General features: G+C 34.7%; 1 protein-coding gene across 1 annotated transcript in view; it reads left to right on the top strand.

The window, feature by feature from the left end:
- Positions 1-15952, top strand: part of LOC145670275 (protein O-mannosyl-transferase TMTC1-like) — a 2166608-nt gene that overhangs the window by 950792 nt on the left and 1199864 nt on the right. Inside the window, exon 6 of the mRNA XM_081738705.1 lies at positions 172-275. Coding sequence (XP_081594831.1) covers positions 172-275 — 104 coding nt within the window. The remainder of the gene's footprint in view (positions 1-171; positions 276-15952) is intronic.

The raw sequence follows: 15952 nt of genomic DNA, 5'->3' as shown, positions 1-15952 counted from the left end.
TTTGATAATGATCAGTACAGTATATTCTTGGGGAAAATACGTAAGAGTGAATTTCAACATTGAGTTTGTTTTATACTCACAATCTCAGTGAGTAGGAAGAATTTTATTACAAAAGAGCAATGCAGAATGTTTAATTTGAAATTATACTAAAGATGTCGTTTTATCTTTCAGCTTTGTCTGTTGTTGGTATTTCGTTTGGCTCTCCTTCAAGGATCACTTCCTAGATTTTCTAGTCAAGATAACCCAACAGCTTTCCATCCTTGTAGGCACGTACGGTAAGTTAATTTTCACTTAAAACTACAATCAGATATTATCTCTTTAATTTACAATATTAGTAAAAATATTACTTTGAAGTGCCTTTTTAATATTAGCTTTGATTACAATTTCGATATTCAGCTATGACATTACTCTTGCCTCCAAGACGAGAAATAAGACTTTTACGTAACATCTGTTAAATTTTGTAAACTTCTAGCCTTGTCTCGATTATCGAAGAATTCTTTCTCGTCTCGTATTTGTTCTTTGAAAGCTCTTCTCGTCTCGTTTTGTAAATTTATCCACAGAATTTATGCTTTGATTTTTTAAAAGTTCATCTAGAAGCTATCAGAATCCTTTCGCATCACGAGAGGTGCACGAAGGTTGTGATATAACAACATTTAAACCAAATTTATTATTGGATATATATTCAGTTGTGCTATTCCAACTTTCTAACAACCGGTTCTATATATATATATGCAAGAGGGAGAGAATAGATCGATAGGTATAAAGAAAGATCATAGCACACAAGGTAGACGAAACCAGATTTTTTACTGGATAGCACAACTCACAAATAGAGACGTACGCAACATCCTAATTCAAGGTGGTGTGACAAAATTAATATAGTATCGCGAATATATCGGAAACTAATTGTCCAAGATAGATGGTTGTCAAGAAGTATTGAAAAGTCCTTCATCGAGCAATGGATCAACAATTGTTGATTATGGTATGCATGTGTTTCAAATATAAATAACGCTCACCACTTCACTCATATGACCCTAGTTCTTATTCTTGATATCTGAGCATTTGAGATTAAGGCTAAACGCTTATACCTTGTTCTGAAAGATCATATGTTTAACCCTGTAGCTAGAAGAATTTCTAAAAACAAACATAGTTAAACTAAAATTTACTGTTCCTGGATACAACTGTGTAAAATTTACCGTTATGTTTGGGTATAACAAACGTTCTGCGAACTCGAAGTACTTTAAAAAAAACAGTTCTAGCAAACCGGTGCGAACCGACTGAATAGCACCACTGGATATATTGTGCAATCAATTGCGTAATTTTAATGTTGAAAATGAAATTAAATCTTTGAGTTTTGCGTCCCACGCTTATGCTAGTGAGGCTAAAGGAGACGGTGATGATGAGTAATGAATGAAATGATGGAATGAAGAAAGTAGGAGGAAACGGGAGAACCCCGAGGAAACCGACGCACGCGGTGTACTTTAAATGTTGATAAACTTTCTCTGTGGTTTTCGTTCAATTACTTATGTGTTTACAGTTATTACATTATATTTACAGTTTTATGAATTATGTAACATATTAAAATATGATTTGTGATGGGTTGCTTATAAGACTCCTGAAATTTCTCGTCTCGTCTTAATTCTTGTTTCGAAAACGAGACGACAAAATGTTTTGTTTTTCGTCTCACCTTGAATTTAAAAACTCTTTTCATCTAGACGTACACATTACTAGGTGGTATTATTAATGTACTTAATGAAGTTTCTTATTATACGATCACGTTACGTATAGATGCAATGTGTATTAAAGTTAGTTCTGATAGAGACCTTTACAATTCATATTGTGCCTATTAGTGTATATGAGGAGGTCCAAAGCAAAAAGCGCTGAGTCCATAAAAAAAATCAGGAGAGCAGAAAAACTAATAGCTCCGAAACTGTCACGGACTTACGTAAACTGTTAATGTTATATGTTAATTAAAGTACTACGAGTTTTGATGGCATGAATACAAAAATCTGTTTTTCGGTAATAGGCAAGTTATTGTTAGAAACATTTTGGACAAAGTGCATTTGGATGCGAATACACCGAAAATCATATATCTGAGACTCCATAAATGAAATACAAAAAATCATTTGAACACATTTTATTTACGATGGTACACACAACTGTGTTTGAGGCGTGCAGAAGTATATGTAATTCTCTCTCTCTCTATGCGAATGTTAAGGGGTTAAAACACATTGAGCACGATGGAGCCCATACTGATGTGAGCCCATAATGATACTGATGTGACATTTAGACATTAAAGGAAGGTATACCAGTTATACATAAAACTGAATCAATAGTTCACACCTATAATTAAGGTTTGCATTGTTTGAATATTTAGTACTCAAGAAGGGACGGAAATTTGTGCCCATTCTGCATTTTAAGACTCAAGATCTATCTATAACCATGTATAGTTATATTTAATTCTTTTTTTAAAATTTCTGAAAATTTTGTAGGTGCTCAATTCTTTGAATTAATGGAACGGAATTGTGCAAAATAGAAACGAGTGGAGCTTTTTTCCTTTTTTAAATGTATCTTATCATTCCTAATTCCAAACAACAAGTGTGCTTGACTCTGAAGCTTCGGAAAACGTAATCTTTGTTTAATGAAAATACATTTTCCGTACTTTGTGAGAAAGGAAGCATCGATAATTTTCTACTAAATCTTTGCGAAACATTTTTCTTAAGTAGAAAGTTGACACTTCTCTGTATGTGTATGCGCAAAGAGATTTCCACTCTAAGCAATAAGGAGAAACAGGAAGCCTTAGAAAAATATACGGGATATTATTCTAAAGTCGAATATTTTATCAGCAAAGGTAAGGTACTCCATCATAATTGACTGATTCTCAAGAGGATTGTTAGACAGCCTCAAATAATATATAGGATAAGTGTGCCTAATTTCGCATTATCCCCAATTTGCCATACTTCTTGAAATGAAATGTTACAATATTGTGAAAGGTTGCGGAAGTAGTTTTCATCATTGGTGATTGAGCACATATATATCTTTAAACGAAGGAATGTTTCCCTTTCTCTCATCCGGAAAATTTCTAAAGAAAAACTTTTTTTCTGCAGTGTTAGGACTCCAGTCCATTTTACCAGATTTATATACCATAGAGTATATTATTATATACCATAGATTGTATAATACGTATATAGTACGTATGTAAATGTAATGATATTATTTTTGATCTTTGTAATGATATACTCAAAGTTTCCATAACCTTAGTTGAAAGTTTTAATATCGATAAGTTATTTTTAAAATCCCTGTACCAGATTTATATACCATAGAGTATATTATATAGTACGTATGTAAATGTAATGATTTTATCTTTGATCTTTATAATGATATACTCAAAATTTCCATAGCCTTAGTTGAAATTTTTATTTCGATAAGTTATTTTTAAAGTCCCTGTACCAGTAAAAATAGGCTTGTGATAGAACGCTCTTTCGCAAGTATCATTGCCAAACATCATGCATACCATCGTCGGAAATATAAATTTTACAAATGATTGTAAACATAAAATTACTATCAGGGCATTTTACAGTTTTGCTACATGTAGGAGGGAATGTAGAGTGGGGAAGCCAGATAATTATCACTGAATGCTCACTTTGTCAGACTTAAAACAATTCCTGGATTTAAAGTGAAGATCTTAGACGTAGGACTATGTGTAGTCTTAATTACAGTCATCACTATGGCGTTTTAGAATTTCGTGAGGTGAAGGTGATATGAAGACTGTGGAAGATAGACATTGATATTACATAATTCATTTTTCATTTGATATATCATAAAAATTAAGTATTGTTTTTATTAGGTCTGCATTCTTAGTTTCGTAAACCGTGTACAATTCTCTTTTATGTTCCGTCATTCAATGTTCCATTCATGAGGCTTATTATTTTTGAATAGTACTTTTTAGATACATTTTGTTTATATTAGCTGATTTGAATGATAAGCTAAGAGTTATCTTTATTTAAATGTTGATGAGTAATAAAGATGTAGATGTTTAAAATATCCAAGTTTTCACACATATATAGGGCTCTCAGATTTTCAAGCTAAGAGACCAGGACATTTTATGAAAATTCAGAGTATAGTCTCAGTTATGCACTATTACTTGCTGAAATATCTGCTAATTTAATGATATAAATATTTACCAAAATGGTGATTGTAGATTATTCTTGTTTGAGGATTGATGACTAATAAAAGGTATAGTTTTTAAATATCAGACGAGCAATGTTAATTTATGTTTCGGAGAAAAACCAAGATATTTGAGGCCATACGCAAAGTCATTTTTATTAAGGGTTTGACTAACTTGTGATACTAACTTCCGTATTTAGAAACACATTAGTGAAATTAGCAATGATTTATGAAATAGGCCAGCCAATATTTTTCGCATGATGTCCAAACGCATTAGGAGAAATCTAAATAAAAGAGAGTAATAGATCACGTAAGGCCCAGTTAGAGTGTTATTTTTATAAAAATACATTTATTTACAGTTATATATTGTAACAATATTTTATATATTTTTATTACCGCTTACGTTTTTAAGTATATTTCTATATGCTGTCTCCGACATTCGGAAACTCAGGGTCAGATATCATTTTAATTACATCGTAGGAAGTACTCATTCTTGAAATTAATGACTTAGACAGGATTTCCTCTGTAGTACTGTTCGAACATGGAATTTAACTCAATATATATTTATTATATTCTCAGAATATATGAGGGCAATTCAGAAAACTGTTTTGCCAGAAAACCGTGTACCAAAACTGTAGGGATAGTAACGCTAGTTCTGTGGAGCAGTTCAGCACGTAGTGAGCAGTCGAAGAAGGTTGTGTTGTATTTTATTTCTTCACTACAGAAATTTAAGCTGAACGCTGTGAAAGAAACTCCAGCTGTAATTTGAGGCTCGTGCAGTAATTCGTTGTATGTGAGCAAAACAGGTACCGGCAACTGAGATTCATAGCAAACTATGTAGTGTTTATGGGTCAATGAATTAAATGAAAATGTCATACGTCAGTAGTATCGTATGTTTAAAGATGTATAAACTAGGAAATAAGTTACTGCTATCTGTAATCAGTAATGAAGTCCCACAGAAAGTGACAAAAATTCAGTTAAAACGTTTGTTTCACACTACTGAACTTTTGTGACAGTTTCCGGTATTTTCCCCATGTGTTTTGTATGAAATAGTGACAGAAAAAAGGGTTTCCTAAATTCTGTATTATTTGGACACTGAACTGCTTGCTGAGGAGCAGAAAGTACACTAGATAATCTCTGCTTTGGATTTTGTCTCCCATTATACCGAGGAAGAGAAAAGTTTCTGAACGGAATTGTGACCAACGATTAGACAATGGTGTTGAAAAGAAACAGCACTCAATGGCAGAGGTGACCACTTTGACCTAACCTCACTCAACCTCACGCTCACAAACTCATTTCGACCTTACGTTCACTCGACCTTAAGCTCACACCACCAGTCTGAACTCACGTTCACTCGACCTAACGCTTACATCACCAGTCTGACCTCACGCTCACTCAACCTCACACTCACATCACCAGCCTGACCTCATGCTCACTTAACCTCTCACTCATATCACCAGTCTGACCTCACGCTCACAACATCATTCTAACCTCACGATCACCTCACTAGTCTGACCTAACACTCGTTCAACTTCACGCTCACTTCGTGAGGTTGAAGTCGAGTGAGCGTGAGTTCCGAACTCACGAGCTCCGATTTCGTGAGTTTGGACAGCTCTTCCCGCTAGCCTATAAGCTAGCACGCGCATCTTTGCTGTACAGGATCGTGGGTAAGACTTGATATATTTCGATGTATCGATCGATAGTTTGAAATGTCGGGATTTTTCGATGTCAATTTTTCAATAGTTTTCAGTATTTGGATAGTTTTCTATGTTTACGTGTTTTCAATTCAAGGTATACCGATACCACTTTCTCAACATAACGAAAACTATTTTCCAAAAGTAGAAGCTTTGCTTTGTTATAATTAAATACATACTAATTATTTGCTGAGGAAAACTATATATTTTCATTAAAATTCAATACGTGTTACAGTTTCACCAACTAACTCTGGCTTCATCAGACACTATGTGATATAGGATAACTGTACAATCGTATATACATACAATAGCTAAGATATCTTTCTTCTGATTGGCTACTGGCAGCAGGAAATCCTTTTCAATTATACTTATTTGAAAATTTCTATATAGATGCATTCTGTTGTTGCTAAATACACAAAATGACTATCTTAACTAATTTAAACATGTTATATATGTGTTACATGTTATATATGTGTCTATGCAATCAACGGCAATATATATATATATATATATATATATATATATGTGTGTGTGTGTGTGTGTGTGTGCGTGTGTGTGTGTGTAATTATTTACTTAATTGTTTAAGTTAATTAATTGTTAGCTTAAATTTGTTAAGATCGTCATTTTGTGTAATTAGCAACAATAGAATGCATCTATATAGAAATTTTCAAATAAGTATAATTGAAAGGGATTTGCTGCTGCCAGTAGCCAATCAGAAGAAAGATATCTTAGCTGTTGTATGTATATACGATTGTACAGTTATCCTGTAGTGTCTGATGAAGCCAGAGTTAGTTGGTGTTACTGTAACACGTGTTGAATTTTAATGAAAATATATAGTTTTGCTCAGCAAATATTTAGTTTGTATTTAACGAAAACTATTGATGCAATACTTCAACGTTCTCTGTTGCACAAGGTTACTGCCTAATACAACCAAATATGACACACGTCGATTTATCAGGATCACCCAAGTGGGATTTACAATATTGTAATATTAGTTCGTACGCCCGTACGATTTTTGCTTCACACCCGAACTACTAAATGCAAGTGAATTATTGAATTCCGTCTCCTGGGATCGATAGCTAAAATAATTATTTCAAAAAGTTCGTTAATGAAGATGATTTACTCATGGGTAGAGGTAAAAATTAGTCATTTTCGGTTTAACATTGATTACTATAGAGCAGAGACAGTAACATATAGCGAGACATTGTATCTTGCAATTGATCCAGCGTCCCAAGAAGACCTTTCATCTCCATGTTTAACAATGCACTAAAATCGGAAGTGATATAAATTTACTACAAATTCCAGTCTCAGTCTTGATCTACATAGATCAAAAACTATATATAAAAAATATCACGTTTTCTAAGAAAAGTTCTCACATTAACTTTTAACCTTCTATTCAAACTAAAAATGGCAGAAATCAACCACGTCCGGTTCTAACGTTGATCACTATAAAGTAAAACCTGTAATAGAGATAAGCGGGTTTTTTTTTTCAATTGATTAAACATTCCAAGAATACCTTTAGTTACCATCCTTATCTTTCCACCGAAATCGGAAATGATAGAAGTACATTACAACTTGCGGATTCAATACATATTGCAAAAAAGGTAAGAACTAGCGAGAAGTGGGTTTTGGAATCTGGTTAGGCATCTAAGAATAGTTATCATCCCTCGTAACCCTCCATTCTAAATAAAATCTTTGAGTTTAACGTCGCACAATTACCCCGGTTAGGCCAAAGGTGACGATGAAATGATGATGAAATAATGAGTGAAATAGTGGAATGAAGAAAGTAGGAGGAAACGGGAGAATCCCGAAAAAACCACGCACACGGTCTTTGTCCACCGCGAAGTCCACTTGGCGGGGGTTGGGATCGAACCCAGGTCCCTATGCACCCAGAGGTGAACGCTCTACCATTGAGCCACAGCGGGCCCCCAAAAAGTCAAAGTTCAATAATAATAATAATAATAATAATAATAATAATAATAACAATAATAATAATAATAATAATAATAATAATAATAATAATAATAATAATAATAATAATAATAATAATAATAATAATAATAAAGTAAAAATGAAGCTCTCCAAGAAATAATTGATTTTACAAATCTATGGCTTGAATCATTGGTCGAAGTTAAGTGAAATTTTAACCTTATACTTGCAGTAGACACTTGCATAAAGGCCGGTCCGTATGATGCGCTTCGACCCCTTCCCTAAGTTCTCTTTCACATGTGACATCTGCGACCTCACCAATCTCTACCTAGATAAATTTCATCAGTCCAAACAGTTATTCTGGTCATTTTAGAGACACTCTCGGTAGTTTCAATATTAAAACTAGACATATTACATACAGTCGAAAATTCGAAACAAATTTCTTGTATTAGTGTACTAGCTCGTATTGTGAAACTCAAATTAATCATTCTCTGTAAATTTACTTTAAAAAAGTATTTGTAAAAAATCAAATCTTTCTTTACAGGATACAAAGTGAAAATACATTAAAATTTATATAAAAACGAAGATATTTATAAAATAAGTTTTTTTCTATATGATTATTTTGTACTGTTAAAATTTTGTACATCGACGGGGGGCACCAAACGCTTTTGGGCCTAGGGGCGGCAAAACATTAAATCCTGCTCTGGGTCGAACACTAAAAATAAAATCATCGATGTTTCTCAGACTAATATTACATAAATGGTATGTTATCTCCGGTTTGGATAACATATAGATGAAATAAAGCTTTAGGAACACATGTGAGCTAGTTGCATCCTCCTAAGTTGATCCGCTCTCTGAACAACGATTAAGAATTATACGAAAATGAGTTAAGTGATCGAAGACTGGCACATTTACCCTAGTGATACAAAATAAAATAGAGGATCTGCCCATACGTATCTTCATCATATGAACTCAATGAAGCCGAAAAACAATCGAGCATCGTCTGAGCCGGCACGTCTGATTGGCTAATCTCGTTTCCGCCATGATTGTTGGCTCGAAACATTCCGATCTTAGTGGTGCGGAGTGGGCAGAGTAGGTGTGGCGAAGCTGTGACGTATGGCTTCACGATTTTGTTGTATGGGCAGATCCTCTATTTTATAACATCCTTCTACAAAACATTTATTTATGGCTGTTCTGCATAGTTATATTTATACAAAACAATTACTTGCTAACTATATGAATGTTATTTCCAAGTAAATAGTTGGTGTATATGAAATTCTATATACTTATCAAGATGTAATAATGTCTCTTAAATACTCGCCCATAAAACATGTAAATTCTATTTTGTATTTCGAGCAGGCAGGAGTGCCCACAGGCTGGTTTTAAGGCGTGGTTGCTCCCGTTAGACTTTTTTTTGGGGGGGGGAAGGGCACGTTTTCTTTCAAAATGGCAGAATCGCACTTTTAATTATACTATAAGTCTCCTTTTAAGAACGGCAAGTGTGAGGTCGAATGAATGTATTCTCTGTGGCTTAAAAGGATAAAATTATGACGGAAGGTGGAAGAAAATACTGTATAGACTGATCCTGTTTAGAAAGAATGGACAAGGGCTACTAAGTGATCTAGCCTCCAATGTATTCGACATGCAAACCAGTGTGGAAACTCATTGGGAAGAGGGAATCTCGCTAAGAATTTAAGCAATCTGTTTTGGGGGCGAATAGTATGTTCGGGGGGAAATTGCGCCCACGTAGTTCGAGAGATGGGCTTCCCTCGGCCAAGGGCGGGGGATGGCTGCAATTCTTATGTGGTTAACTGCTAGCCCAAGATTCAAGATTCCCCTCCCCTCTAGAAAATTCGTGAATAAAACACTGACTTAGCCTTCAAAATCCTTATTAAACAATGGCAAGCGAAATCACAAGAGGGAACTACAGTTAAAGGAACAAAGAAAAATATTCAAACCAGAATCGGCGGTAATGTATCTTTAAAAATATAGATAAATACAAAACAATTTAATTTAATCGGTTATTTTATGATACTAAATGATGAATATTCTTGACCGGATTTGGAGGCCAAATACTCCCCTGTGCGGCACCAGTGTGCCTGACAAAACATCAAGACATTTCATGATTATTTTCTACTTGCTTCTAAGAAATACCTGATGACAGAAAAACTAAAACTTCTATCCAAAGTTGCCCAATGAAAAAATGGTAACGGATCAAAGATACTCTCTGCTTACCTATGGTCGTTTCACAGTAGGTGTTATCTTCAGATAGAGAAAAAAAGCTTTTGTGTAGAGGACAAAAAATCTACAGTCTTTTCGAATTACAATATACTTCTCCCTTCTATTCGAAGAGCCAGGTGTCTACTTTGATCCAACTCACTCAACTTCACGCTCACATCACCAGCCTGACCTCATGCTTACTCAACCTTACGCTTACTTCGTGAGGTTGAGGTCGAGTGAGCGTGAGGTCAGGTTGGTGATGCGAGTGCCGACCTCATGAGTTTGGACACCCCTGCTCAATGGAGCGGGAGATACATAGTCACCAATGTTACTCAGGAATGTTTGACGAAAGTTGTCTGATAGAAAGGTTATGGTAATAGTATTCTGAGATGCCAAAGGAGTAGTGGAAATAGAGCTGTCGGAGCATAGTTCAACCATCATTTCAAACATCTACTTCAAGACGTTAGGAAAACTAAACGAGCCGTCTAGAACAAGCGTTTTAGCATCCTAACTTCTGATATGAAGTTTGTTTACGATAATGCTCATCCGTAAACCACTAGACGGACCAGTTCAAGAAGTTCTGCACCAATTCTGTTGGGATCTTTCTGATGACAGGCCGGATTTGCCACCGAGAGACTCCAACCTCTTTAGGCACATGAAAGAGTGACTTACGTCTCACTGCTTCGAAGGTAATAATGTGCTGAAGATGCCGTTAAAGGTTGAGATTATTCCCAAGCAAGCTTTCGAGGAATACCACAGACATGCATCACTTTCGCAAAATTTGGAGAAAACAGGGGTAGAAACGGGAAATTTGCATTGAAAATATGTGTAGTACTTGAATGCCCATAGCCACCTGCCTAGCAGATCTGGTACCACCTGTCTAGTGTGAAAGATGAAGCAAAATATATTACATTCTCAGCTTTATATCTTTGTCAGCTGTCATTGACGTAGAGTTAGTAGGTATAAAGATAGAAAAGATTTTGATGTTTTGAATAGACATTCCTGTTTGTATTCTAATTGCATATAAAGTTTCACGGAAACTTTAATGTCCTAGAATGTAAGAGTGCCAAATTTTATTAAAACATTGTCAGTAGGTATGAAGATGTATGTTACGACCAATTTTAGTTTGTTATTGGTGGTCGACAGAATATAATAGCAACAATAATAATAATAATTTCATAGAAATAAATAATTTAAAAATATATATATATTACGCTATTCATTATTAAAAAAAGAACAAAAGCACCTACTACATTCACATTAAGCTAAACCTCACATATTGATCAGAAATTACCAGGATCTTGTCTTAAGCAATGATCTTATCAGTGAAATTCAATCTTTCGTCATTTCCTAACTCAGAAAATAATTCTATATTACAGGTTAGTAATTAATATTTCAGAACAACTCTAAATTAGAAAATTGCAACTATGCTAAATTTGCAACTATGCTTCAGAAATAACGAAAAAAAAACCTCCATCATTGCATATACATGATAGTTACTTGGACAGTAAATTTAGTCTCAACAAAGCAGCTCGTATGTTCATATTTCCGTTGCTTAAATCTAATACATATAAAGTTACATCGTTATTCATCATGTTTTCAATAAATTTTACATATTTTCGTTTATATCCTTCTAATAAAATTTATTCATTAGTAATATATGAAAATGAGTTTTACGTTCCACGATTATGCTGGCTAGGCTAAAGGAAAATTAGTAATATTAGAATTAGAAGCGCCTGCTAAGAAACAGGGGTATTTTACATCAGGGTGGTCTTGCAGTGTCTCTAAGAAATAATTAACTTACATGTCATCTTACGCTATCCTTACTTGTTCTGACGAATATTACAAAGTTTTATATCGGCGATGCCATCACACGAAAATTAAATGACATACATTATTACTAATAATAATAACAATTATCTGGAGTTAAGGAGGAGCAGAGCATTGGACTAATGGCATTGGTGATACAATACACCAGTATTTCTGGTACTATTTACTTTTCCGACGAAATATTGCATAGCATGAAAATTGTATAATTATTCGAGAATAAATAAAAATAATGAGGAATGATATATTTACATGCAAAAACATATGGAATGTGAGACATTGGCTTGAATTAAAAAATAAATAATTCATCACTGTATTATACTAGGAACTCACTCTAGATAGATCCCAATTTTCAGCATGGCACAATAGACACTACTAATCAGAGAATATGATATCAATGATATTATCTCTATTGTTCTGAGCTTGGTTCGTTACTAAATATTGCATGAGCCGTATGGAGATAAGATAGAGGTTTCCTGAGGCAGGCAACTGTGAATGGCTGGTACTGTCGAAGCTCATTTCATACGTTATTATTCATTAATTACCAAATTTAATAATTAAGCAAAGAATTTTGGTTATTATGAAAATCAAGGATTTTTATTTGTCACGCGATTACAGCTGTAAGACGTTCCCACTATGAACCTTAAGTACATGACGCTACCAGTATTTAGCTACTAATTATCATGATCATACTAGGGAAATGTACACGGAAAAAAATTAAAGCTTATGGAATATATATATACTTTTTAATGGAGGTTAGTTTTACTTTTCACTGCCGCTAGTGCCACCACTGAGAACTAGACAAAAAACTTTGTATTTAAAAACAATTGCAAAATTTGATATATTAATCATTCATCCTGGGATTCCCGCGCCAGCTATCAGAACTCCTGTGAAGCGAATAATTGTGGAATAATAACGAAACTCACGATTGATAACTGTAAGAATCATGTCACGCGAAATGAATGATCCCTTACATGTAGAAGGTTTTCGAACTAGGGACATGAATTTTTATATCAAATATGACTTTCGAGAGAGAGGGGCAGTAAGGTAGGACGTTGGAAAGAAAAATGTGAGAGGGCTTGTTTTCATATATACTCGTAGGTGGTAGATAACTTTGTCTGCAAGAAAAATTGCATAACCCGCACTTACAATGTAATTAACGGGGCATAAATAGTAGTCAAATGAAAATACGTGTCCATGATGCATATGCTAATGGATTTTTAAGGGTTGAGTCCTGTAAAATTTAATAAAATGATAAATTGAGGTGGAAATATTTTATTCATTTTAACCTCACAGTCATCATTAATAAACTAGTTTTCTTTATTTGTTACATTTTCAAATACGACAAAAGTGTAAGTCGCAGTGTACAATGTTAGTGCATGAATAGGTAGATTTCAATAAAGCATAGACCTACATTATAAAATGTTATAATAACAAGGCTAGCACTTCAAGCTTCAAATGAAATTGCAAAGTAAGCACTTTTTGCTATTAGCTATGAAACTACCAAAAAGACTTTATCAACCACTCGCGGACTGTTAGTTAGTTCGATGTTGTCATCTTATTACAAACGACTAGTCCTGGGCTCTCGAACTGATATTTTGTTCAGAGTAGCTCTCGGGCGTGTCTCGAGCCACGTACAGCACCTTCCTTCCTTACAAACTTCTTTGCAGTATTGTCTGGTTCAGGTGATAAACTATAATCATAAAATATTCATTCATATGCATTTTAATGTATTCATTAAAAGCCCTTCTGGTAGTTTTATTGCTAATAGGAAAAAAGTGCTAATAAGAACACTTTCGTTTCAATGCATGCAAATGTATGAAATGACTTAATGACTTTCATATGTTGGCAGCTTTTAAAAATGCTAAAGAATAATGATTGTTTCCGATTTATACAGTCTATTTTTAGATTCAGGCAGTGACTAAAATAACAATGATATATATAGATAGATATATAGATACACTAAAGCAATTTATGCATCCCTGAACAAGCGATTGTTCCTGGCTTTATAAAATCGTAGAAGTTAAGGATCTCAGAACTTCGCTAATGTTCTACAAGTAAACAGTGCCCATAAAAACAATAGACTTTCTACTAGAAATATTCATAAGAAAAGTGTCTCATGGGAAAGGAATGAACCTTTGTACAGTCACGAACATTAATAAATGGAGGTTGAGGCCATTATTTCTTATGGCTCCAACCTCCATTTATCAATGTTCGTTACTGTACACTTCGAAAAGTAATTCGGTAATTCATATCACTTTGAAAATACCTAAATTCAGATTAGGAGGGCTTGTTCCAAAGGCTATTATTTTCTTCGCCTTTTAGGGCCATATGCATAGACGACCCCGTAGACGACCCGCTCGGGAGAGTAATGCTCCCGGAAATACGTTTTTTCGCGCGCGACACTAGCCAGCTGTTTTACGCGCTATCCTAGCTAGCTGTTTTACGTTTGTCACAAAATTTATATCATGGGGGTCAAGGTGGAAGAAAACGACCTCTGCGAGGCTTCTAACCCGTTCCTACTACTACTACTACTACTACTACTACTACTTCCTGCCTGCACAAAAGTCAGTAAATCACTTTTTTGAGTATTATTTTCATCTTGTTTTAATAAAAAGTATTATGAAAATTAAAAAAAATAAATGCTTCCCTTGGGCCGGATTTGAACCCACGTGAAAAGCGATTTTCGTTACTAGCACGCTCGGCCACAACGGCCGGTATCAGCAAGCGTTTGATTTCTGCTATATGAATGCTACGTGGCAAGACATGGATAATTCCAACCAGTCAGAACCGTTTATTTCATTCATAATTCCGGGAGCATTACTCTTCCGAGCCAGTCTTTCCCGCAGGAGTCTCCTAAACGAACCGTAAATGTGGGATACATCAAAGTCATTCCTCAGGTACGGTTAGCACTGAGAGTTGGTTGGTGTATCCTCACCTCGGGCGATGCTAAACTTTTGTCAAAAGAAAAGTTGAAGGTAACGCTCCGAAGCTCAATTCTAACCTGTTAAAGTGTAAACATCGTACGCAGCAACTACAATGATAAAATGCATACCACATACTGCAAACAAAAGATATTTTCATGAAGTTGTTCAAATAAAAAAAGTAACGGAAAATAAGAAAAATAAACACAATTTAGGAACAAAGTAGTCTTTTTAATCTTCAAAAAATTTAAAACCATAAAGGAAAGGTAATGAAGTTTGTTAGGGAGCAAATATGTGAGGGTATAGATTTACCATAGGGGTACCAGTAGAAACACTATACATGTTGTACTTTTTTTTCTTCTAAATCGACTATTAGCAGTTTCGAGAGTCGTATTTTATAAAATACCCTGCACAGCAAGGTGCAAGTTAACTTTAGGAAGGTATAGTGTTATAGCTCTAAACGCAACATTTTCTTGGCAAAATTCGATCCAAATACTTAAGACTGTTATCTAACTTTCACTAGAGTGTTATCAACTAATTGCGCACAAAGGTTCATATTATATGTTATGAGTCACAGAATATCATGTAGAAAACGTTGCAAGATGCTTAACATAAGTTATAGGGAAAGGAGAAACTAGAGACGCCGCGACCGTTATTGCATTCATAGAGAACAGGCGCGGTAGCGGTTGTGGGTATACAGTACATGAAGACGGTTTCGAAGATTACCAATTTGTTAAAGGTGGTCATTATAAGCTAGTCTTGACTACAATTGCCAGCAATGAGCATTTCCTATGTCTGCAGATGACCTACATAATTTCTCTTAAAATTACCCTTCTTTCGTAACTGTGACGTTTTGGCTTGTAAGTCTAAAAGCTCACCTTCATTCTTCACATTTGACAATTGCTCCTTCAGTGAAGATTACTTTGTACACAGTGTTCATATTTGCTGTGCGAATTCTTCACTAGTATCTCAACTATGTCACCTTTGAGAGGATTAATTATTCTGCTGTACTCTTTTATTGTGACGTGACAGATTTCACCTGTAAGTTTTCCAAATACTGGGATCCTTGGTTTTCGTTTTGCGCATGCATGTCACCTGTGATCATAGAAACAGTTTTAAACTGTTTGATTCTTTCCTATGCGAGTGTGACGCAAATCTACTTGCAGGGACCACCTAGCATAGGGTGGGTGAATG

This window comes from Thermobia domestica, chromosome 14 (genome assembly GCF_964235325.1).
Source record: "Thermobia domestica chromosome 14, izTheDome1.hap1.1, whole genome shotgun sequence".
NCBI lineage: Eukaryota > Metazoa > Arthropoda > Insecta > Zygentoma > Lepismatidae > Thermobia > Thermobia domestica.
Note: the sequence above shows the minus strand (reverse complement) of the source record. Positions and strands in the feature narration are given on the sequence as shown.